This window comes from Protopterus annectens, chromosome 3.part0 (genome assembly GCF_019279795.1).
Source record: "Protopterus annectens isolate FY-2018-M chromosome 3.part0, PAN1.0, whole genome shotgun sequence".
NCBI lineage: Eukaryota > Metazoa > Chordata > Ceratodontiformes > Protopteridae > Protopterus > Protopterus annectens.
This window is the reverse complement of record NC_056731.1, coordinates 215,967,675-215,994,576: the sequence shown is the minus strand read 5'-3', so window position 1 is coordinate 215,994,576 and position 26,902 is coordinate 215,967,675. Positions and strand designations below refer to the sequence as shown.

The following is a 26,902-nucleotide window of genomic DNA, read 5'->3' as shown; positions in this document are numbered from 1 at the left end:
ACACACACACACACGCACACACGCACACACACACACACACACACACACACACACACACACACAGATGTGTGTGTGTGTGTGTGTGTGTGTGTGTGTGTGTGTGTGTATGTGTGTGTGTGATGTGACTTTTTCGCCACCAGAAGCTCTAACATCACTTGAGAAGTCTACTTGGAGAATAAGCAATCTCAAACTGGCAGAAGAGCTTAATCTGCAAACCACTCAGTGTGAAAGAAGACAATTGAAGCATATAGTCAGCCACTTAGGTGTTCTAATTGTAAGACAGTTAAACCCACTGGGTTAGAGATTATCAAACTGTGACTGATGAAATTTTTGGCTGAACCAAAAAGCTTTGTTGTACATGCAGTTTGTAGGTGATTACCTGAAAACTGAAGCCACCTAAACTATTTTCACAGATCAGTAACACTGAATTGTAGTTTGTATGCACATATATAGGGTTTTAGCATGTAGCCTATATGAAGCTGTTTTTTTCTTGTTAAGAAACTGTTCAGATATGCTAAAAATAATTTTGCAGTTTTTTTAGGTACTTTGCTTCATTTTTTAATACTTGCCTTTTATTTGCTTACATATGTCTTTTCTTGCTATCCTCACCAATGTTATGCATGAACTGCTTCAGAGATCAGTCTTTTCAAGTCCTTGTAGCCTATTTTACTATACTAATACATGAAGGCTCTATCCATTCTGGGGTTCACAAACTTCTGTCAAATGTGCCTCAACTTTTGATAACCATAAGAAACTTCAGTATTGCTTAGCATTGGATTATTCAGAGCAAACCATGTCATTTATTATTATTATTATTTTTTTTTTTTTAGAAACTTGATCTTTCAAGTTAAAACACTTAACTAATGACCCTCAACTCTCCTTATTTTCCTCTCCTTCCCCTTCTATGAGGTTTACCCAGTATTGCTGCCTCTTTATTTTGTTTTGTTCTTGTCAACCTTATATCTTCCCCTCTTTATCCTTTGTGTTACTAATCTATGCACTTCCTATTTTAGAGCTAAAGTTGTAATTGCTTTTTAGCTGTCAGTATTATCCAAATAATTTCTGCATCCCTTAAACTCACCCTCTTATTCCACTCTGTGCCTAGCAAAAACAACTTTTCTGTTAATGTATCAATCTTGTTGTCAGTCTTCTTAAATGGACATTCCACCCTTTTCCTGTATTGATCTAACACCTGACAGCTCCAAAATGTTTCCAGTCTCCTTTTTCCTCTCTTCCAACACCTTCATCTATCAGGGCAAACATATTCTATAGTCTTACCAGAGTGTAACAATACTTCTGCAAGCACTTCCAGCAAGTATTCTAAAGTTTCTTATTTGAGCCACCTTCCACAATATTCCACACACTTATTCCAAAATTATCTGGTCTGTCTCTTTTCCTAGTAATATAATCCATTCACTAATAATTTTATTAATGATTTCATGCTTTCCCTCTTGATGCATCATGTAAATTATTGCTATACCATCTCTGTCTTACACTAGGGCTAGCCAATTACCTATGTCCTCTTTGATTAAGGGAGTCCTCATTGCTTCTACCCTTATTGCATGATAATGCAAATAAGCTCCCTTCAGAAATTTAATGTTTCCCCTCTCAGTTCTTGCCAAGTCAGCACCCTATCTCCTACACATCTCTTTCCAGTATTTCAACTCCATTCCTAACATTCACCATCTTCTTGCTGCTGTTTTTGCTCACTATCCTCAATTCTAGCTCCAGTAGATAAATAGATCTTGATGCCACTGTTTTTATTTTTCCACCTGCGTCAGCTGCCCTGCCTCTTAGCTTACCACATCGTGTACTGGAGGGCTAATTTTTTGTGCACTTTCCCCCACACTGCTTCCACTGGCTCTGTCCTCCTAGCCAATTGAATTTCATTCCCAGCATTTCCTTCCATTTTTGCTCTATATGCAGGTTGACACCTTTCCTATACACTAATTGTATTGCTTTTAGGCATAAACTAATAGATTTATAGATTGTTACTACGCTAACAATCCAAGGGCCTTTCTAAGCCTAGACAAGTTTTCCCAAAAGAATACTGATATCCTGTATCCAAAAAGGACATTAAGGGCCAGGCATTTATAAGCTACTTCTGCCCATAAAGGGACATGGTTGCCAGGCCCAGTGTAATTTTCCAGTTCTCCATCCACTGATCTAAGATGCACTTAAATTGGGTAATAGACAAACTCAGCTTCTTATGGACGGGAAGCCTGTTCCGTAGGAGGTGCAGTCTCTGGGAAACATATCTGTCTCTCCAGCATGCTCTGTTTAAGTCACAGACAAAATTCAGGTCCCTAGACCTTGTATTTCTGGTACTGTTTGACTTATAAATATGCAAGAGATTCATAAGTTTGGAGTTTGGGGATGCTTTGTAAGCCAAGCATAGGTCACCCCTCACCAGTCAATAGGAGACTAAGTAGAGGGAAAGGGCTTTAAGGTGATCTGAATAAGGCAGGTTTGTTATGCCTTGTATCCTTTTTGTAAGGAACCTCTGAGATCACTCCAGTTGCTGCATAAGCCCAGTTAGGTACATACCGAAATGAGTGTTGTACTCTTTGACTGGTCTGATAAGGACATAGTACAGTGGAATAATGACCTCTTTGGATCTAGATGCCATTCCCTTACTTGTAAGGTTGTGCAACATAAAAATATGTCCTCACGACTGTGGCCACATGGTTGTTGAAGTTAAGACTACTATCTACATGCTTACCCGAATAACTGACTACTGGGTCTGACTCTTAGGGATGTATTATCAACATGGTAATTAACGGGGATGATTGACTTTCCAAACAATACAATTATGTATGTCTTAGCATTGAGTTTAAGACCATGGCTTTGGCACCTTTTGTTAATTATAGATAGGCCTTCTTGAAGAATGTTGGTGTCTGCAAAGGAGACAATGATAACCCCTAGCTTGTAATCATCTGCAAACTTTGTCAGCTATAAATCTTCAGAGTTTGCTTCCACTTCAGAAGAATACAAGACAAAAAGGAGGAGCCCAGTACCAAGCCCTGGGGGCCTCTGCTAGTGAACTGGCCTGTTGGTGGAGGCGACCTCACCTGTTTTTATCTCCTGGGTACTATCACTGAGCCAACTGGCTATCCAGAGAGTGATAAATGGGTTTATACCTAATTTACTGAACTTATCTATAATGCCTGAGTGGGGCATTGTATCAAAACCTTGGCCAAGTTGAGGTAAGCTGTCTGCACAGTCTTGTCCTGATGCATTGCTTTGGTGATCCTCTCAAAGAAGTCCACCAAATTTAATATGCATGGTCTTCCTTTGACAAACTTGAACTGTGATGTGACCAGTGTTTGCAGATTACCTATGTCCTCATTTATCATATCCATGATTATTCTTTCCATGGATTTACATACAAGTCTGGTCAGACTTATGGCCTTGGAGTTATCCAGATCAGTGGCTGGACCTCCTTTATTCAGGAGAAATAACTGTAGCCATCTTCCATTCCTTGGGCACAAAACCTGACTTCAGGCTCCAGTTGAAAACTGATTTAAGTGGACCAGAGAGGCCATGTTTCATGTTATTTAAGTAAACCATCCCCAGATGTCATTGGAGCCCAGTGATGCAGTGTTGTTGGCCTTGGAAAGTGCATTGAAGACCTGTTCCCTAGTAATGGTTGGGGGGATTGTGGTATGTGATATTTCCTTTGGACTGTCTGGGGGACTGGGTGAGAAATTTGTGCTGAACCTGTCAGCTAAAATTTTGGCAGTGTCCTCCGGTTCAGTGTGGGTGATGCCGTTTACAATGAGTTCTGCACATTGTTGCATATTTCTCTTGAGGTTATTGTAGACTAGAGAGCTGTGTTGTACCTTTAAGAAGCATTTCCAAGGACTGAACGTGCATATAAGTAGCAAGCACATGCTAGCTTCAGTGCCATTTTGAGAGTGCAACCAGAGAGTGAGCATGTATGAGTGTTATAGCTAGTTTGTTTGTAAGTTTATCTAAGTTAAAGTTATTAAGCCTCAATCCAAATGTGTTAATAAAGCTGCTTGAACAGAACCCACGAAGGCTTGTCTGTTTCATCCTGACTGAATGAACAACAGTTATATACATAGGTATAGAAGGTTTTGTGGTTGTCCTTTGCCTGAGACATTATTTTTGTTCAAATTTAGCCTTTGAAGTATTAATTTCACCTTCTTATCTACCTGCTTAGATTGGTCTGAGGGTTTTAAGTATGTTGGACTTTGTTCCTACCATGCTTGGCCAAGATTTTTTTTTTCTTTTGTTTTATAACCAATTGATATTGTGATTAGCAGGGTGGCTTGTCTCTTGTGTTTCTTATTCTTAATACTAGTGGCACAACTCGCTCTATACAGCTGTCAGTGTGGCTGTACAGATATTAGCAATGCTATGTTTTGTACTAGGCTTTGGGGTTCTTGGAATTTAGCCAAGGTGTTGCTTAGTAGAAAGAGGTTAGCTTTGGAATAGTTCCTAAAGGTCTTTGGTTTCCCTGGGTTCCTGGATTTAATTTTTATTTTCAGCAGTACTGCCTTATGGTCAAATCTGACTAGTGTGGCTATTACATTGGCTGGGGAACATCATTCCCTCATGTTAGAGAGTACAAGGTCAAGGATGTTTGTAACCCTTGTAGGAGAATAGGCCAACTGTTCCTGGATGTTGGTGTTAATGTTTAGGAATCACTGGACTTGTGCAGTAGAAGTGGTGTAGGATTCCCAATCTGTAGAGGAGTAGTTGAGATCCCACATGAAGGTTGTATTGAGTTGAACAGTGAGGACCTCTAGTACATTGAGATAAATAGCATGGCTTTCCTGGGACATGGAGGGGGACCTATATGGTATAAGACCCTATTTATGGTGAGTTGCACATGCTTGAGTTCCAGGGGTCATTCACTTTTACTAGTCTGGATATGAGGTTGTTTTTAATATAGACGAGACTCTTCCACCTTTAGTTCCCTGCTGTGCAGTAGCTGTTATAAAAGTGTGAAAGGCATTATAACCTTGCACTGCCGGGGTACTCTCTGTGACTTTAAACCACAACTTTGTTATTACGTAGATGTCTACACACTCCATGGAGAGGAAGGCTTGCAAGGGGTGGAGTTTCTTGTTATGACTTCTAGCGTTGAGCAGTACCTCAGTCAGATATTCCTTCATAGGTTCAGTTAAGTTGGGAGGTTTATCAGTTTGGCAATACTTAAAAAAGGCTCTATGGGGGTGGCAAAGGTCTTTGCCAATATCCAAAAGCCTAGAAGGGATAAGTGCAGATTATCCTTGGCAAAGCAGCTTGATCTATCAACCTTGTCCTCCCAGGCCATCAGATATTGTTCTCCCTTGGATTGACAGAAGAAGCTAAACCAATTGTTATAATAAATCATTTTCCCTTGGTAATATGGCATCATCCTTACAGAAGGTAGTATGCTGCTCATTGCTATGCTCATACCTGCCTGAGACACATAATCAGCGATCTTGATCATGTCTCATTTCCTGTAGACAAGGGAAGTATGTCTCTCATCATTAACATCCACATGGACTATGACAGAGACATACTAGTACCTGTGGTTCAATGACCTAAGTGCCTGCATGACTTGACAGATCCTAGCTCTGGAAACGTAGCTAACCATGACTGTCTCCTTACTCATTCTGGTGAGAAGGGACATCAGTGTGCCTCACTATGGAATCAACAATGACCAGGAAATTTGGTTGTGCTCTGGTTTGCCTTAAAGGTTTAGCAGTAGAGGTACTGGATGCATTGTTCCTATGTGTGGTTATGGGCTGTGTTTTTACAGCGTATTTATGTGATGCAGGAGGCCTTAGTATTTTAGGAAGGTTTTCTGTAAGTGCCTCAACATAAGTAGTTTTATGTGTAGGATCTTGCCCTGTGCAGTAGGTGTGGTGCAAAAGTCACTGGCAACCTGTATAGGATTAGTTTTGGTTGTATGACAGAGTTTTGTACATGGGTTAGCGATGTACATGGCGCAATTGCTACAATGCCTCAGAATACCCATCTCAATCAGACTGGCCATAGAGAGAGTCAGGAAGTGTATATCAGCGGCTGCTGATCTGCTAAGGAGAGTGAGGGAAATTTAAATATTGAATAAGTCAGTAAGAGAAGGAACTTGATGAGCAGTTAATTTGTTAAAAAATAATGTCTGTAGACAGTAAAGGTATTTTAAGGGAAACCTACACTATGAGAGATCAGTGTCTACACAGATTATAAGAAGGAATTAACCTGCAAGATATTGGCGTCTGTACAGATCATTGCTAGGCTGTGCTGTACCGAGAGCAACATTTCTAAATAAAGACTGTAAAAAAGGTCAGAAAGTTCAGAAAGGCAACACAGAAACTCTCAATTAAAACAGGTGTGCCAAAAACAATGTGAAAAGTAAGTGCCGAAACAGTGGCTATGGTAATGTAAGTCTTAGCTTGTTTGTAAGTTATGAGCCAAGCATTGTACAACTCTGATGTTTAAATAGCAGAGGAGATTCAATTAAAAAAATGCAAACAATGCCCTGTGGCCAATCAAAAGCAGCACACTCTTCTTTCCTTTACACAGTCCCGGGCCAGAAGATGACTTGGGTCTCGTCTACTCTCACTAAAGTGGAACCAAGGCATTTCTAACTAAAGACTGTAGAAAAGGTATAAAAAGTGCAGATATTCATCACAGAAACACTCAATTAATGCAGTTGTGACAAAAACAATTTGAAAAACAAGTGCCAAAACAGAGGATATGGTAGTGTAAGTCTTAGCTTCTGTAGAGTTTAGTGGAAACCAGCAACACTCTTCTTAAGTAGCATGGTTACCAAATATCACCCAACACCTCAGGGCTCCTAGGTTTTGAGTCAAGCACTGTGCAACTGCCAAGTTTAAATAGCAGTAGACAGTCAATAACAAAAACACAAACTAGGCCCTGTGGCTAATCAAAAACAGCACTCTTCTTTCCTTTACACAATCCTGGGCCAGAAAATAACGTGTGTTCACTCTAATCTCATAAAAGTGGAACAAAGGCAGTTCTAACTAAAGATAAAAAAGGTCAAGAAGTGAAGATATTCAGCTTAAAAACATTCAGTTAATACAGTGAAAAGCAAGTGTTGAAATAGTGGATATGGTTAAGTCTTAGCTTTTATAGAGTTTAGCAGAAACTAGCAGTACTGTTCTCAAGTAGCATGGTTGCTAAATGTCTCAGGCACAGATATTCAATTTTTAAACAAGTTAGCCCTTTAGCCAATAAATTAGTGGTACAATAAACCTTCACTAGTAATTCTCAGTTCAAGAGGGTTGAGGCTACCCTCTCTTCCCACAGGAATGTAGACCACAAACTTTCTTAATGTAAAATAACTGGTTTAGAACTCAAGAGCTTAAAAAAAGAACAAAGACACATAGAATAACAGACACAATAGTGGGGACCCTTGCCTCTTTCCCCTTGCTATACTAAGGTTCCGTGAGTGATCCCTCATCATTTTATCTGAACTTCTGAGTTTTTATAAATCACCTTCAACAATTGCATAAAATGTGGACTTTAAAGATGCCTGCCCACTGATCACCACGTTAATTTGAGCTCTCCCTGTGTGTAAAAAGAAACTGTAAAATAAGAGCTAGTAATTCAGCTTGAGTAAAACTCAGTTACTAGCTAGGAAGTACACTGCATGGATGCCAGCAAGAAGAAATTTAGAGAGCCTGAAGGAAAAGCCAGTAGAAAAGGTGAAGATAAATGCTGACTGGGAGGAATCATACAGTTGTTCACAAGAAACAGTTCAAGCTTTAGTTTTTTTATAAGACTTGGCTTCCAGTAATTTAGAGGAAAAAACAAATGTACTTGGAGCTGATTAAAATAAATGAAAATTGAAAGAGTGTATCAACTTAGATAATAAAAGGGTTAAAAAACAGAAGAAACTTTAATTAGCTAGTCAGATGAACTGATAACACCGTAAAAATTAGAGGTTGAAATGAAAAAAAAGGCTGGCTGAGTATCAGACTTCTCATAAAAAGCTGTTTCAAAAAGTGGTAGTTAGAAGAGAGCTCACACAGAGAAAACTTGAGATTTTCTGCTATACCAGATAAACATGAAGGAACAGACTGTGTTAATTTTATGAAAGCACAAATAAGCAACTGGACTGGTTTTCCACAGCAGAAGTTGCTAATTGAAAAGGCCCATTGAGTATATTCTCCAAACCTGGCCATGAGAAAGCAGCCAAAACTGGTATTAGTAAAAATACAATTATACTAGCAGAAAGAGTTGATCTTAACAAAACTGTAGCAGAAGGACAAAAAATGAAATACTGGAGACAGTAAAGTGTTTGTAGAAAATGATTATTCACTGTACCCCAAGTAGAAGGGAAACAAATTTATCTCAGCAGTCAGGGAATGTAGAGAGGCAGGTGTGAGGTTCAAGCTCCTGTATTCAGATTATTTTTTTCCTGGAGGATTTAAGACTTTTTGATGCTGAACAGATTAAGGAGAAAATACAAAAGTTTATCCTATGAAAGTGAGCCATCAAACAGAAGGAAACAATGCATGTTATGTAGTCTAACCTTGCCTTCATTCTCACCTGTGGGTTCAGAGCCAAATCTCGGCTCCGACTCAGCCATACTCTAGCTTGAGGTCTTCAATTGGGTCATGACTAATAGGTATCCCATTGTGCAACAGGTCTATTTCCCAGATCTTGTTTGCCGCTCGTTAAGCTCAGATATGGTCTCGCTTTTGGCTGTGGCTAAGTATGTTGTTTATAAAATTTTTATAAACTTTTGACTTGTTGTTGCTTAAAAATGCTATTTTCATAGCTGTGTGTGTGTGTGTGTGTGTGTGTGTGTGTGTGTGTGTGTGTGTGTGTGGTAGTGTATTTTACCGCCTGTATTTGTTTCTCTGGCTGTTTTTTGGGTCTGTTGTCTGGCTGCTTGTGTATCCCATTCGTTTTCTTTTTCCAATGGGCTAGGCCCGTTTAGGTTTGAGGACCTAGTCCTCCCCATTGTTTCTGTGTGGTTTTTGGTTTGGTGCTCCATTCTGTCAGAGTTTAGTGGTGTGTCTGGCTAGTGGTACTTTCCTGCCTTTGTTTCCCCGGGCTAGGCCCGTTTAAGTTAGAGGACCTAGCCCTCCCTGTTGTTTTCCCGCCGGTTTCTTGGATGTTTGAGTTAGAGGCCCTGTTTGTTGTTATTTGGGTCTAGTGCATGTACGTATTAATTTGTCCCTTTCAGCATGTCCAAGGATCCTAAGGAACACAGGCCTGCAGGCTTTAAAAAGTGTGTTGAATGCAGCAATAAAATGTCTTTAACTGATGGACACTCTGTGTGCATGTACTGCTTGGGGGCTATTCACCTCCAAGAGTCTTGCGTATTTTGTCATTCCTTTAGTCCCCGTGTGCAACAGGAGAGGAAGAACAAGATAATTTTGAAGGGACTGCTTAAACACTCCTTTGAGGAAGACTTGGCTAAGTCTTCCAGTGCATTACCCTCTCCAGCAAAAAAGGACAAAAAGACTTCCAAGAAGTGCTCTCCGGCTCAGTCTGTTTCTTCGGAGCCTCCAGAGAAAGTGGCTAGAACAGCTTCTCCTTCTTCGGTTCCATTGCCATCGGTGCCAAAAGAAGGTAGTCTCTTGACTAAGTCTGTGTTGACTCCAAGCCTTTTGGAGCTGGTCATGGATATTTTGGTTCGGATCCAGTCTCCAGTTTTTTGACCGGGTTCTCCTTCACGCAAGTCCCCTTCTGTAGGGAGATCCAGATCTCCTACTTTATCTTCCAGGACCCTTTCTGATGAGGACGTTGAAAGGGTGCTTCAGTCATCGGTGTTGGCCAAATTGATTTCAGCTCCGACCCAATCGGCTCTGGAGCCTATGGCCTCGTCATCCTTTGTTGTTCCTTCTCCGAGCCTTTCTCGGCCTTCAGAGCCAGAGTTGTTGGTTCTGTCAGGTGCCATTAGGTCGGTTCTCGCCTGGCCTCTCAGTTCCGATTTCCACTCTGACCCCGTCGGCTCTCTGTCCACAGGGTCGAGGGTCCATGGTTCTCTGGTTGGACCTGGGGGGGAGGAATTGGATCGATCTTCCTCGGTTCCGAGCCTTCCTCTCAGTGCTTCGGTTCAAGTGAGCTTGGACCTGACATCTGCTTCGGACCTCATCTCCTCGGCACTGAGGGCTACTACTGTTTCCCCTACAGTTAATTGGCCTTCGGAGCTGGGGGGGGATCAGCCTTCAAGCTTATGAGGAGCATGCTGGCCAGGTCGTCAGCTGCATCCTACGGCAGTGATACTCTGCCCCCCCCCCCCCCAGCACCAGTGTCAGTTTCAGTTCACGCTCTATCCTTGGGCAGCGGAGACCCTAAGCCTCAGGATACCTCCATGAGTGGTCTCCAACTTTCTGATGTCTCCCCAGAGATTTTGCCTGAGGAGCCCACTAGAAAGAGATTGTGTAAGAGAAAACACCTTGACTCCCCTGATGAGTCTCTCACATCGGGCACCGACCTCGAGGAGTCAGAGGGGTCCCCCAAGTCATCTTCTGAAAATATCTCTTTTTCAGATATCCTGGAGATCTTGAAGCAGAGAGGCAGCTAGCCCTCAAAACCCCCTTCTGATGAGGAGTCGGTGTTCCTGAAGGCTTTCGGGTCTTAACCCTCCGCCTCTTGGGTTTCTCCCCCTTTTGATGAGCTATTAGACCTTGTCTGTCGAAAGGTGTGGGAAACTCCTGACACTGTGGAACTGGTCCCAAGCAGACCCAATAAGTTTTTGTCCGCCTCCTCTGACAAGGAATATCTATCTAAAGGCATTCCTGTAGATGCCATGGTGGTGGCAGCGGCCACTAAGAAGGAACTTGCTGAAGCTTCGTCTACAGTCCATCAGCCTAACAAGGAGTCCCAGGCTATGGACAGGTATGGGAAGCGTGTTTTTACCTCAGTGGCCTTTACACTGTGGTCGCTAAACTGCTTGACGTATTTTACGAGGCTCCAGAGAGATCTCCTAAAAGAGCTAGGAGATTCTCTACACGGTAACATTTCTGATGCCGTGGCACAGAAGGTTAGTGCACAGATGTCTACCTTAAATTCCCTTACCAACTCCTCCATGAGGCTGATCTCATATGCAGCTGATGTGCGCCTGTGCAATTTCGTGGAGGCCTTCAAGTCTACGTTCACCAATGCTCCAGTTGATGGTTTATCATTCAGAACCAAGTTGAAGGACACTCTCACTAGGTGTGAGCAGGAAGGAAAAATCCTGTCTGCCATGGGAGTCCGTTTTCCATGCCTTCTAGACCTTACAGCAAGGGTGGGAAGATGTGGTTCAGGAAGTCGCAGAGGTTTTTTCAGGGTGCACAAAGTGATTCCCTCTCCGGAGGCAGGAGAGGGGGTGGAAATTCAGGTAGATGCCACCCTAGAGGCAGAGGAGGCCCGTGTAACCAGGGGGACCATGATTCCTTTTGTGGTTCTCCCTACCAGCGCTCCTGAAGGGAGGCCTGACTGTGCATCTCTGGAGCCATTTGGGGGTCGCATTTCTTTATATCCAGAAGCCTGGCAAGAAGTCACCCAAGACGAGTGGGTATTAAAGCCACCATTACACTGTGCCAATGGTTAGGAATTACTCTAAATTGGAAAAAATCTGCCTTGTTGCCCTCACAGCGTGTCACTTTTATCGGCACCAAACTAGATTCGATGCTCATGAGGGCTTTCTTACCAGAGGAGAGAATTCAGGCTATACAACAGCAGGTCTATGCCTTACTACCATTGAAAAAGGTCAGGGCAAAAGTGGTCCTCAAGTTATTAGGGACCATGGCTGCCATGATCATGCTAGTTCCCCTTGCCAGACTATACATGAGGGTTCTTCAGTGGCTGCTTTTTGCCCAATGGTCACTGTAGCATCTCCCACTCTCCCATTTTATTCTGATTACGGACACGTGCAAGTGGGATCTACACTGGTGGCTTCAGGCCAGCAATCTCAACGTGGCAAGCCCTTTGTTCCATCTTCTCCAGTTGCCACGATGACCACGGATGCCTCCCAGATCGGGTGGGGGGGCATTATCTTGGCAGGACTGTCCAAGGCACGTGGCAGGATCACGAGACCCATTTGCATATCAGTGTCTTGGAGATGAGAACAGTGCTATTAGCGTTGCAAGCACTTCAGAGCTCTCTCTCCCTCTAGGGACAATTGCAATTCACTCAGACAGCATGTTGGTAGTGTGGTACTTGAACAAACAGGGAGGAACCAAATCATACCCCCTTTGCAGAGAGGCACTTCAAATTTGGCAGTGGGCGGTGTCTTCCCAACTCTTTCTAGTTGCAACGCATATACCGGGGAAGTCCAACGTGATTGCCGACAGGCTGAGCAGAGCTATCTTAATGCCTCATGAGTGGTCCCTGAACAATTATGTTGTGGAAGAGATATTCCACAGATGGGGTCAGCCTTGCTGCAATCTATTTGCCAGCCCCCTCAATGCCAAATGCAGCAGCTACTTCACCCTTATTCCCTTGGAGGGGGAGCCACCCAGGGATGCTCTGGCTCACGATTGGCCCTCCAGTCTTCTCTATGCCTTTCCACCATTACTTCTGATATCAAAGATCATTCAGAAAGCACAGTCTTTGGAGAGCAAAATGATCCTCATTGTCCCACACTGGCCTCGTCAGATTTGGTTTTCCTTCCTTCAACCCTATCTAATGGACAAGCTCTGGATTCTGGACCCCATTCCAGATCTGCTGACTCATATTTCAGGACAGTTCCATCCCTCCATCCAGACCCTCAGGTTGACAGCTTGGCTGCTCCAGTTCCGTCCTTAGTCAGGCTTCATGATTTTTCCCCGGAAGTTGTCCATATTCTATCATCTTCCCACAAGCCTTCTACCAGGGAGATTTATTCCAGTAAATGGAAGAGATTTTCTATTTGGGCCCGTGAGAGACATATTGATCCTTATACAGCGCCTATTTTGGCAATACTGGAATTTCTTTCTCAACTGTTTAGTCAGGGTTCAGCTGCAGTAACCATTAAAGTGCAATTGGCAGCTATTTCTACCTTTCACGTTGCTAATGAGCCCAACCTTATGGCTCATAGGCTTTGTAGAGCTTTTTTGAGAGGGACATTGTTACTCCGACCTCCAGTCTTTGATCCAGTGATGCCATGGGACCTCAATTTTGTACTACAGAAGCTCACCTCAACTCCCTTTGAGCCTGCGGCTATGTGTGACATTAAATTCTTGTCATGGAAGACAATATTCTTGGTAGCCATAACTTCAGCTAGGTGGGTCTCTGAACTCCAAGCATTATCGATTAGGCCACCTTATTTGGTGTTCCACAAAGATAGGGTCTCCTTAAGAACCGATCCTTCCTTTGTTCCAAAGGTTGCCTCTGTTGCCAATAGCAACCAATCCAGTGAGTTGCCTGTGTTTTTTCCTGAATTCTCCAACAAGGAAGAATTTAAGTTTCATCAGCTGGATGTTCACAGACAATTGTGTTTCTATTTACATAGGACAAAAGATTTCAGGAAATCAGATCAAATGTTTGTCTCGTTTTCAGACACTAGACTTGGGGTTCCGGTTTCTCAGGTAACCTTGTCTCGCTGGATCTCAGATTGCATCTCATTTATTTATGCTTCCAATGGCAAAGAATTACCCTTTAAAGTGAAGGCTCATTCTACATGTTCTGTGGCTACCTCAACTGCTTTTCAGGCTAGGATGTCTATGGATGATATTTGTGCTGCAGCAACATGGCTTCACCTCATACCTTTATTAATCACTACAGATTAGATCTGGTCTCTAGAGGCAGATCTTCCTTTGTTTCCACGGTGCTCAAGAGTATTTTTCACTGAGCTACCCAAGATCAAGGTGCTAGGGACGCTGTCGGGTAAGAATGAAAGTGAGATTGGACTACATAACATCAAGAAGTTATGTACTCACCATAACGTTTGATGAATGTAGCCCATCTTGCCTTACATTCTTACTAACCCTCCCTCCTTCCCCCTCCTGGAGGGCCTGGAGATATTGTCTCTAGGTATCAGTTGTCCTTTCTGTTGGGGTTGTTCTTCTCAGTGTGTATGTGTGTGAGCTTGCAGCAAACAAGATCTGGGGAATAGACCTGTTGCATGATGGGATACCTCTTAGTCACGAGCCAGTTGAAGACTTCGAGCTAGAGTATGGCCGTGTCGGAGCTGAGGTTCGGCTCTGAACCTACGGGAAAGAATGTAAGGCGAGATGGACTACATACATCGAACATTATGGTGAGTACATAACTTCTTGTTCTCATTCTTCAGACAGTAAAGCTCATAGAAAGACTTTGCCAGTGAAATCTTTTCCAGTGTTCCAAAGAAAAATGCTTGAGTGATAGAAAAAGCACAGGAGTTGACTAGAAGAATCAAGAGTACCTTGGATTTGAACCAGAGTCTGATGTTGGGAGATGGAGATGAACAGGAAGAAGATCATCAGTACTTAAATTAATGCTTTATAATCTCACATTTATTCACTAATCAGATTTGTAGAATAGGGTTTTGCAAGAAAAAGGGGCTGAGAAAGAGTGAACCTTTGTTGACTTTGTTAAACATGTGAGTGGACAGTAAAGCATGTACCTCATTTTGTCATTAATGTTTAAAAGGACACTAAAAGGGAAAAAAAGTAACTGAAAAGGTAAAACAATTTTTGTTTGTGATAGTATTTGTATAAACCATTTTATGTTGTAAATTGCATGTTATATAGTAAAGCAGTGTTGTGTAGTATGTAGTCAGGGATATTTTAAACATGGAGGTGAGGGTGAGTCTTTTCAGTGATTGTTCTGTGTCATAAAGATATTAAAAGTAAACAAGTTAAATAAAGGCTTTACAGTGTAAAAAGAGAAGAAAGGCTGGACAAAAACAAACTTAAGGTAATACACTGTAATCTTGGGCTGCTGGCCTGGAGGGTGGGGTGAAAAAATGCTCTGTTTATATTATATGCAGTGTTTAGGTGTTTTCTCTTATTTTTGAAAAGACAAATATCCCTTGGCTTTAATCTAAAAAAAAGTTTTTTTCTGTAAGCAAGTAGGCTTTAACTAGGGCAAGCAGTTCAATAAAAAAGTTTGAAATTATTAGAAGTAAATAATTGATAGCAGCTTCCATAGCAGCCTTAATACATTAATGCATTTAATAGAACACTGTATAATTTAGTTTCATTTAAAGATAGCAAATGCATTTTTCGTATGGCTAAAAGTTAAGTTTTCTAAGAGCATACAAGCTATTTTTCACATCTGAGAGGGGTCTAGAGATAAAAACAGAGCAGACACCAGTCAGTGTAAGTGGAAGCATTGGCTGTAATATGCGTTTCAGCAACAGTAACCTTAATTTTAGGTTAGGTAATGCATGTGGATGCAGGTGTTGATTTGTAGCTATTGTTCCTACCTGGAGGGTTGTTCTTATTTTTTGAGGCTGTACATAGCTGTATGTGTTTGCAAGGCAACACGTTATGGGGGTGTTCTGAAAATGTATTTTATTTTTTTGTTTGAGATTTTTCATTAAAACAATCTTGAAAAATGTGACACAGTTTCAAATGAAGATGACTAGAAACAAGTGTATAAAAGATCAGCTTGCCAAATATTAGTGTGTGCATGTAACACAAAAGTTGGAAATACACATTCAGAAAAGCTGTCATGTATATAATAGGTGGGAAAACATTAAGAAATGCAGAGTGCAAATAGCAGTACTTCAGGAGATGCATTTGGAAAGAAATTAACATGATAATTTGATAAAGAAATTATTTCAGGATGGATATTAAGCAGAATACCAGGGACAAAGGAAAAGGGAAGTAATTATACTAATTGCTAGAGGAGCTCCAATCATGATAGAAGAAGAAAAACAACAATAATGGTAAACTTGTGGCAGTAAGGGACTATTAAACTGACGTATTATATTACACCCAAATATTGGGAGAAATAATCACCTTTCAACAGGGAATGTTACTTATAGGCGGACACTGGAACTTGATTTTCAACAGTGATGATGATTCTGGGGGACATTAGAAGTGAAAATATAACAAAAGAGGGTAGATTTCTGAAGACAGTTTGAAAATATTTGATATGTAAGATGTGAATTCAGTTATAGGAAATCTGAGAGAATTTACATATTCCCCAGGGTATAATAATGGGGTTAGATTATTTAGAAATTATATTTCATAGGAACATCTGCTTTTAACTGAAAGCCTTGACACGCATCCAATAGCTATTTCAGATCATGCATCAATAAAAATTAAGATAAAAATTCAGGGTAATGAAGTAAAAATGAGACAGTGGTATTTTCCCACCTACCTGTTAAAAAGAGAGGAATTTAAGGAATTGGTAGTGAAAAGTATTCAAGAGTTGTATGTCTCCTAAATGTGCAACAAAATCTAGAACATTTAGGATTTTTGGAAATGTTTACATAGATATTTTTATTCCCCAAGTAGACTCCAGAGATTTTTTCCTCAGGCAGACAGCAAATGGTGGTGTGACATGGAAGAAAATGTACTTGGGAACATATTTTCTGGGAGTGCAGTGGGTTGGCGGCCTTTAAGGATTCCCTGCGGGATGCAATGTCAGAGATGCTGGATGGGCAGATTGGTGTGATGAGGGAGATGATTTTTCTGAGCTATGATACAGAATTGGAATTGCCTAGACATAGTAAGGCCTTGCCGTGTCTAATTATGGTGGCTGCCAAAAAAGCAATTACTAGAAAATGGAAATCAAAATCTAAACCAACTATACTAGAAGTAGCAAATATAGTAGCAGAGATGAAACAAATGGAATTGGGATATTTAGAAAAGGGTTAGGAGGAAACTACATGGGAAAAAATGGGAATTGTGAGAGCAATACATACAGCGTAGGAATGAGGTTTAAAAGGCGTCAGGACTTAAATGAGCTATGTAATGTTTGACTGAAAATGATTGGTTAGATTATAAGTGATATATAATGTTTGTAACTGGGAGTATGTTAGTATGGTTTGTGATGTAAAATGCTTGCAACTAGGATTGTGCTGGTGTGATTTATTTTCATTTATATAAATATATGATTGCCTATGTCATAAGTGATGGTTTAATAAAGATGTTTCTTGTTTAAAAAATAGGGCAGGAATTGTATAATGTATGTAATGTTGCTTAGGTTATATGATATATAGCAATATATGTGAAGTATGTTTGTAAACATGAATTTGTTAATACACTTTAATTACTTGTATATAAATGTTAACCTGCCAATGTCACAAGTGGTAATTCAGTAAAGGTGCTACAAAAAAAAAACAGTTCTCAGTAATGGGGGATTCAAAAACAAAAGACATCAGGTCAGTATTGCATGACAGTGGCAAAGTTGAGTCTGTTTCACCCTGCTCCTGAGTCCGTAAGAATTTGTTTGTTTTCATGTACAGTGTGGCAAAAGCTTGTATTCCACACCTCTGTGAGCTGCTGCTGTGAAACAGATGATTGCAGTCCAAGCAGTATCAGAAATTGTCTCACTTTGAAAGCTGTGGCATAACTGTTTAAAAGCAAAGGAAAGTTCATTTGCAGAATAAGTTCAAATTTATTGTGCTTAAGTTTTCAATAGAATGTGAGCATTATTAATCTCTAATGTGCATGTATACCTGATAATGTTGATTGTTTTTCTTCTGGTGCAGGTCAGCCTTCATTGTTTCAAAGCAGATTCAACTTCAACTTCCTGGAAAGCTTATGTGGAGCATATTGACGACATGGTGTTGGATGGCTTTTTCAATACTATTATGCATTCTTTGGATTTTTTTCTTGAAAATACAGATCCATTTCTGAATCCACTGCCACTTTTTGAAGTACAAATGCTCCTCTCTGCTCCAGAAATTGTGTTCAAACCATCGGTTGATAAAGAAGTTAGTGATGGATTTTTTGACTTGGTGGAAGAGTTGGTGAATGATATTTTCAGAGTGTCTGCTCAGGTGAAGAGAGTGGCAGCTCACATTGAAATGGAAGATTATCAGGTAATCTACCAAAGTACAGTTAACGCTGATCTTGCATTTTATATGGCATTGCACACGATAGCCAGTAGATACAAATATTAACATAATTTACATAAAGTAGGACTCCTGTAAAACCATGTGATTAGTGTATGTTAAAATATCATTGAAATAGTACCATGTATAAAACTACAGTCTATTTTAGCATTTTGTCTGTTGTAAGTAAAGATATCTGGACAACTGGGAGCTACCTAGTAGCTGCTTTTATATTTTATTTTTATTTATTTATTTAGTTATTTTGCTATATTCTGTTATGTAGAATTTTCAATATGCAACATTGTTAGTTTGGGCTTTGTAAAAAATCACGACAGTGTAGTCTTTCTTTAGTATACATATATGTCAGAATTTATTTGCAGCTTTGCTTGCTTCTCTTTCAGTTTTCCTTAATTATTCATTGGTGGTCAGAGGAGGTTAGTGGAGGTCTTCATGGTCTTGACAGAGTATTACATTAATGTATTTTACTTTTTGTCTGCATCAGGGGAAAGTTAACTGAAAAATAATTAGTTGCCAATACCCCGCCTACCAGAGTTTGTTCTGTTATTTATAATATTCCTTTGGAATAGCAGCACATAGGAATTCAAGATACACATTTATGTGTGTAAAACATGGGTGGTTCTTTTAATATTTTAGTTAATGATGATTCGTTGAGAGCTGCCATTGGCTCAAATAATGACATTACTGTGCTGTCTGAGTGACAGCAAGTGTACCTTGTTTGTCAGCATAAAGCTAGACAGATGGTAATATGACTATATGTGGCAGTAGACAAGAGAGAAGGGCTTAAGAGTGGTGGAAGGATGTGGAGTTCTGGTGGAGAAATGGCTCTGTGCAAGGGAAAGTCTCCATCCATGTTAGCTCAGAAGGGATGGTGGTAGTTAGTGCTGGGGTAAAAAGACTTCTTGATGACTGTAGCATTATGGCAGTATGAGTGGTTCAACAGGTAGAACACTTGCCTTTTGTGCTGGAAGATCTGAAGCCTGTTGGTTCTTTCCCCTCCCCATGTGAGTGGCTTAATTTTCCATTACTCACATTGGACTACAGCATTAGTGGGTGCTGCACTTTTACATTAAATGGAGGTCTCATCTGCCTGATTTGGTAGCTCAGGTTGATGGAATAGATCCAGCAGTACTTACCCAAAAGAGTACGCTCGAGTGGAAGTAACAAATCCTATGCTACTTATGGAAAAGAATGGGAGCTTTTCATTTATATATACATAATTCTGTTTTCCATGCACAATTTTTCACTTTACATAATACAAAATGCAACAAAATATCTTTCCAGTACACAATAAGTAAATTCATATACATATTTACTTAAATGTATTTTAACATTCCATCATATTGTTTTCGTCTTTCTTTTTTTTTTCCATCATAAACCCGGCAGAGTGCTATATCAAAATATATGTTTTGAAAACATTCAAACTAATACTCATTTTTAAACCTTTCCTATACCTGCTTATTCCTGTCACATTCCAGTAATGCTTGTTCACTTGATTCCTCCCTCTTGTATATTTGATATAATCTTCACTCATTTGCTTGTATTTCATTTTTCCCTTGAGTGGTAATTTTTTGCAACATTAATATCCATAGAAAATCAACCATTTCATTAACTCTTCTAAATCTAACCTGTCTATACCTTATTGCCCTTCTAATACACTTTTTGCACCCACAGTTTCACAGAATAACCTTTGTAGCATGTTTTCCTACTTTCATTTGCTCCTTCTACCCTATTTTACCAACATTCTAGTTGTTCCCTATTTGCCTTAACATTCTATTTTTGTATACCCTTCTTCTTTTCCCTGTGCTCTCTGCATCAAAGGTTCATCATGTTTCTTCCACATCAGCTTCCCCACCATATTTTCATCCTTCTTTGGCATCTGACATAATATCTAAAATAAATGAATTGAAGTTAAATGTGCAGTGGGATTCCTTAAATCTGCCCCCCCCCCCCATCTTTTTATTAATGCAGCACCCCTCTTTTAATGGGTTTCAACCTTAAACCCGAAAAGACCGCCGAACAAATTCCAATAATTCTTTTTCTGAACAACTTTGAAATGTGTTCACTTTTCCTAGGTATCTCAGTTTACCCAACATATATGCTTGTATCAGGTACACTTTTTTTGCAACTGCCTTTTGGAATACTCTTGAAATATTTTGTTTCTCTCCTTACTTCTTCTAACATTTCCTTCCATTGTTCTACTGTCAGTGTCTTCCCAAACTTAATTCCACTTACCTCATACTCTGAGAAATACCCCCTCCTCTCATTTTGCAGCATCTACAAATTTCTTGGTCTTTAACACTAATCTTACTTTAGATAACTCATTCTGAATTATATAAATAATTTCCTTAACCACATTTTTTTCTTGGCAATTATAACTAAATCATCAGTATATGCCTTAAATATTGGAATTCTCACCCCATCTTTCATTTTCCATTCTGCCATCTCAACTCTCTCTGTCTGCATCTTATTATGATTCCATTCTTAACTAATGCAAGTGAAACTGCACTCATGGGGCACTTTTGCTTCCCTCCCCTTTTAGTGGACACCCCTCACCAATCCATCCATTAGCTATTACTTTATCTCCTGTCTAGTAATACTGCACAGCTACCAACATTTTGATGTTACATATCAGCAGAAAGGTTGCAGAACTGATGATAGTACATCAAGAAATGTGTCTGGGGCATTTATTACACCAGTATTAGTCCACCAGAAGCAGAGTGAGATGGCAAAAGCAGCAATAACGCAATACTGTTGAGTTTCCTTAAGGGACTACTCTATACTGAATCCAACAATTTTCAGTCCCCCATCCATATCCTCAAATCATTTCCAGCATGTTATAATGTTTGTACTATTGAATGCTTTTCCACATCACATCTGACTATCTTACATTTATTTCCTTCTCTCACAATGCAGTCAGTCCCACCTCTTTTATTATCTCTTGCCTATCTTCCATCAGTCCTATCAGTTCCTTCATATGGCAGCTTCCCTATTATTTTTTTTCCAAATCTCATCTGTAATAGTTTCCTGAACAACTTGTAATTTGCACTACTTAATGTCAGCAATGTCCAGTTTATTATGTTTTATTTTCCTTTTTTTCTTCACATACCTCTATGTCCCTTATTTCCTGCTCAGATGACTAATTTATAACTGCCACTGCAATTGCATACTTTTGCTTATCTCATATTTCCATAAAACATATACCTTAGCCCATCTTTCCTTGGAGCAGGATTCATATTTACTACTTTTATCATCTCATAGCACATCTCTACTTATCTTTTTCTCTAATTTATTTTTTAATTCCTTACTAAACTTTCGTATCTCCAATTTGATAGTTTTTACTATATGTCTACCTATCCTAAGATGACTTTCTCCTGTGTATGTAAAGTTTCCTCATAATTCTGAATACTGCTTATAAACTCATCTTTTCTCTTCCACCAAAAATCTCTTCCTATCTTTTTTTCTCTCTTCTCACTGTGTACCAGAATGACTAAGTTTTGTAAAGAGGCCTCAAAGACCAATGGTCCTCCCATAAGACTTCAATTCCCTTTCTAAACTCTTTGATGTTACTAATTTCACCCATGAGTTTTAATGCCTTTGCCTTATGTAAACCACTGTTCATCATCTTCTTATAGCCTCATGGTGAGAAAATATGCACATCTCTGTTTCTCCTTACTTCTTTAAAACCCTCTGATAAAATAACATAACCTGTTTTTGTTTTCAAATATCCTGTTCTGTATGGATACGCTCTTTCCTTCCATGATTGTAATTTTTACATATTTTATCATGCACCTACATGTCTTCACATCCTAAATAATTTTTCCTACCCATTTCTCATATTACAGTTGGAAATCCCCTAGCAATATTATATTCATTTTAACTATTACTTATTTCTTTTTTAAAACACCTTTATTATATCATCACTTAAGGCGTAGGCAAACATAGAGTAAAGGAAAAGAAAGCAAACCATTTTAACATTTTTCCATTTAAACACAATATGCATCAAATACATTTTCTTTGCTACTATCATCAGTCCACCATTATAAAAAAATGCTGAATTCCTGTCTTCCATTAAACCTTTCTCTTCCTCCTGACCATTATTATGCATGTTTTGTTCCCAGAATTTCCATTTACTTCTATATAATTTGCGCCTTCTCTTTTCTAAAAATCCCACTTCCAATTTTTTATATCTTTTATAATATTCAATACCTCAAATACAGTTAGTATATACTCTGATTTCCATTTAATAATAATTACTTTTTTGGCAGCCAACAAAATTAAACTTAATAAGGTACTCTATAGGGAATTTTTAAATCTGCCAACCCATCACACTCTCAAAACATGTGTTCCCAGTTACCTCTTTCTTCTCCATCACACCTCCAACATTTCCTGTCTATGTGAGGAAAAAGTCTTTGGAGTCTGCTTAGAGTATAAAAATGCATATGCATATACTTCCAAGCAAAGATACTAAAACTTCTGGACTTTGTTGCATACTTAGGAGCCATACATATGAGTTCCATTCTTTTCTTGTAAACTGCTTTTCCAGTGTCTCTGCCCAGTCTTTTCTAACCTCCTCTGATTGATTCTTATAGTTATCATGCAGTCCTTTATATGCCATACTAATTAGTCCTTTTTAACAGCTGCTTCTATTCTAGATTCAACAAAAACCTCTACCAGAGCAGGTCTTTCACATAAAATTCCCCTGTCCATTTCTGTTTGCTTGTACTCTGAGATCCAGCTGTGGTAGGGAGTGCATTTTCCAGCCTACAATCCAAATGTCGTTTTGACCTCGTCTGACTGTAAGTTATTGGCTCACAATATCTTGGTTCTTTTGCCAGGTTTCTCCAGCAAATTCCAACGCCCTATTGCCTATTTTCTGTACCATACTTGCAGTCGTCCCTGTTGGCAAAAATCTCCTTTCTCATATTGGCTTAGTTCTTAGAGTACTTTCTGCTACTTTATGAATATAATATTCTGGATGGTTATTTTCTTTAAGGATCTGCATCCAAAATCCCACTCTCTCTATTTCTTGAACTTCCCCCTTGTGTTTTGTAAAAGAACCTGAACTGTGTAGCTGTAAAATATCCATTTAAATTAGGTAAACATAAACCACTTTGTTCTGTTGGAAGGAGCAGCTTATCCCACTTAATGCTTGCCCTCCTTCCCTCCCAGATAAATTCCTTCAATTCTTAATTATTGTCCACAACTTCTCCTTGGGTTGATAAAAGTATGCCTGACCCATGTACAATACTAAAGGGACAAAAAACATTTTCACAGCTTGTATATTACTATGCATATCCATACATTTGAGTTTCTGGTTTCTCAATTTTTGTATTATCTTTTGTTTAGTCTCTTCCCACATATCCTTAGCTGCCATAACAGAAGCTAAGCTAGGCTTGTATAGGCCATAGGGCCGATAGCCTAGTACCAACCTATGAACCTATAAATTATGGCTATAGCCTATATTTTATCTTCATTAATTTCATATCCCCAATAGACTTTAAACTGTCTCAAAATGTTCCACAACACTGATATGTACTTTTCTGGATTTATTAGGTACAAAATAATATCATCTGCAAATAAGGCCAACTTTTCTTGATTACCATACCAATTATATCTTTGTATTTCTGGGTTCCTAATTATTATTATTATTATTATTATTTTTTTTTTTTTTTTGCAAATGTCTGTAACTATAAAGCAAATAACAATGGGAAAAGATGATTCCCTTGATTGGTTCCTGTGTTCAAAAACAGCTTATCTGAGTGGAACCCTCCCATGCCTCTGATCCTTCATATGTCCTTCTAATTAACCTTATTGAATCAGGGATTGCAAATTCTTCCAATGTCCCACTCATAAAATCTCACCTTATTCTGCCAAATGCTTTATCTGCATCAAGACCTTCCCGGCAGCAATTACTTGTTTCTTTATTCCTTCAAACATACCTGCCTCTCTTTAATGTTAGTGTATGCAAATACCACAGTTGTTCTGCACACCTTCTTCCCATAGCTAACATTCCAGAGCACACACCTCCCTTGAAGAATTATTTTAACATCTAACAGAGACAGATGCTGATTTTTATATAATATGCTGATGCCTGAACAAAGACCCTTTCCAAAACTCCATATAAGTTTTCTCCAGAACTTTGCCATCTGGTCTTTTTGTACCTTATCTAAAAATTTAGTATATTCTAAACATATTGTATCAGGTTTTTGCTCTTGACACCATTTCAGCACTATTAAACATCATACTTCACTCTTTGGCTATCCTGCAACAGCAACGAACCAGCCCTCAACCTAAATCTCCATGGTTTCTCTCAGCTAATACAACGCCCCACTAGGATCAATAAAAAACCCAATAACCACACCATTCTTGACTGGGTCTTAGTTAACAAAGCCCCTCACATCTACCTAGCAGGCTGTTTACCTGACTCCCTCAGTGACCATTCCTCAACCTTCCTACTAAAAAATCACATTAATGATTGCAAACCCATTACCTACAAACTTATTCGCAACAATGCTAATTTTAACAAAACTCCTTCACCTCCTCCCTCCAGAATGTAAACTGGTCCCCTCTAAAGTACCTCAACCTAGACGAACTGGTCCATTTCTTTAACAGTACCTTCCTCAACATCCTTAAATCTCATGCCCCCTTGAGAAACACCAGAATCAGAACTAAGAGCTCCCCCGGCTACAAAAAACACCAGGGGTCTTATGAAAACCAGGGATAAAACATGGGAACGCTGGCGCATAACTAAAAACCCCTCAGATAGGCAACTCTTCCTTGAACTACGTAACAAGGTCAAAAAGCAAGTAAAAGCAGACAAAGCCCTTTTCTATCAAATGTCCATAAACTCCTCCCAAATCAACTCCAAGCAATTCTGGTCTACAATTAACTCTATACTCTGCCCAGGAAAAGTAAGCACCCCCCCCCCACCAACCACCCCTCTCTCCACCAGTAGCATTGCTGATTCCTTCAATAAACAATTCACAGAATCCGTTCTATCCCTAACAAAAAAACACTTCCCTACACTAAGTCCCCCCTCACACAACCCAAACTCACCCCTCCCTACTTTCTTTCTCTCCACAGTACCCGACTCCTACATAAAAAGACTTCTGACAAAACTAAAACCCACAGAACTAGAAGCCGACTAACCTGCCCGCTGAATACCTAAATATAACAGCTGATGTCCTATCTTATCCTATTTCCATATTAATCAACCGCTCCATATCTGAATCCTATGTACCTACGCTATAAAAAATATCACACATCATTCCCCTCCACAAAGGTGACCCCTCCACTGACCTCTCCAACTACCGCCTCATTGCCATCCTCTCCCCCCTCTCCAGGACACTTGAAAAATGCATCAACTCACAGGTCTCCAAATTCCTCCTTAACAATAACCTCCTCTCCAATACCCAGCATGGTTTCAGACCACACCACAGCATGACAACTGTTCTCCTCTCCTTCACCAACACTATCCTCCATCACAAAAACAATGGCTTCCTCTCCTCTGCTGTATTTCTGGATCTACCTAAAGCCTTTGACATTGTGTCACACAATCTACTACTCTCTGGTCTATCTGACCTGTCTTTCTCCACACCAGCCATAAACTGGTTCCACAGCTATCTACAAGGTCACCAGCAGTCAGTCATCTGGGACAACAATCTATCCACTTGTCTCCTTGTTACTCTCGGGGTTCCCCAAGGCTCCATCCTTGGCCCCCTACTTTTCTCCCTTTTCACCAATAATCTGCACACTGCCACCAAACATGCCTCCCTCATACAGTATGCAAATTATTCCACCCTCATCTGCTCAGCCCCAGCTCTAACAGAACTCCAACAGATCACCCAAGAATCTTTCTCTTCAGTAGAAAGCTGGCTGTCTAATTCCCAGCTTCTCCTCAATCCATATAAAACCAAACTCCTCATCTTCCAATCCTCCAGATCTACCCCACACTTCACTAGCCAAACCAAGGATAATACCTCCATTTCACCAACAGTTCACACAAAACTACTTGGCATACAGATTGACAATAATCTCAAATTTAAAACCCACATATCACTAAAAATAAAAAAAGTTCACAAAAAACTGGGTGCCTTATATAGCAGCCGCCAATACCTCACCAAACCAGCAAGAATCTCTATTGCCAATTCCCAACTAATCTCCACCCTGCTCTACACATCACCTATAATCTTAGACAGTCAGACCTACACAAATTTGAAGCCTGCTAGAATAAACTCGCAAAATTTGCTACTGGTGCTTCTTACCACAGCCACCACTGTGTCTTCCTTAGAGACCTTGACTGGCTTGAACTCCCACAACTCCTACACCAAACTCAACTCACCTTTACTCATAAACTAGTAAACCACCCTCTCTGAATCTCATCGCTCCATACAATTCTCCAACCCAACCACTCTTCCAGACCACTACACTCCTGCAATAAAAATCTACTCCAGGACACCAAAGTCAAAAACTCAGCAGGTGAGGCACTATTTTCCTGTGCTATATCCAAGCTGAAGCTTTGGTACAACCTTCCCACTACCATAGCTACCCTTCCTTCCTGCAGTCTTTTCAAGACTGCAGTTAAATCTCACCTAAGTTCTTACTGGCTTTGTCCTTGTCCAAACCCCGTCTAATAATCCTTCCTTTCCCAGATTTAGATAGAGTATCCCCTCTATCACTATAAAACTGAACTGTAGATTACTCACTCCTTGTTAATCCTTCCAGGATTTAGTTATTCATTTAGTCTGTTATTATTGTTATCTAGTTAGAGTTTAGATAATTTGTAGCACTGTGTTTTACTTCTTTCTCAATGTTGTAATTAGAGCTTACTACTCAATTGTACCTAATTTTCTCCTGTATTTCTCCTTGTCATGATCACTTCTACTGTATACATACCTTGATTGTTATTGTTTACCATCTGCCATGTCTTTCTGTGGAGGTTTTCTCCCCAGGGATCAGCTGAAAAAGGACCTGTGTCCAGTCGGA

General features: G+C 39.8%; 1 protein-coding gene across 1 annotated transcript in view; it reads left to right on the top strand.

The window, feature by feature from the left end:
• Positions 1 to 26,902, top strand: part of DNAH11 (dynein axonemal heavy chain 11) — a 4,606,558-nt gene that overhangs the window by 610,771 nt on the left and 3,968,885 nt on the right. Inside the window, exon 15 of the mRNA XM_044065542.1 lies at positions 17,552 to 17,884. Within this exon, the coding sequence (XP_043921477.1) occupies positions 17,552 to 17,884 (333 nt within the window). The remainder of the gene's footprint in view (positions 1 to 17,551; positions 17,885 to 26,902) is intronic.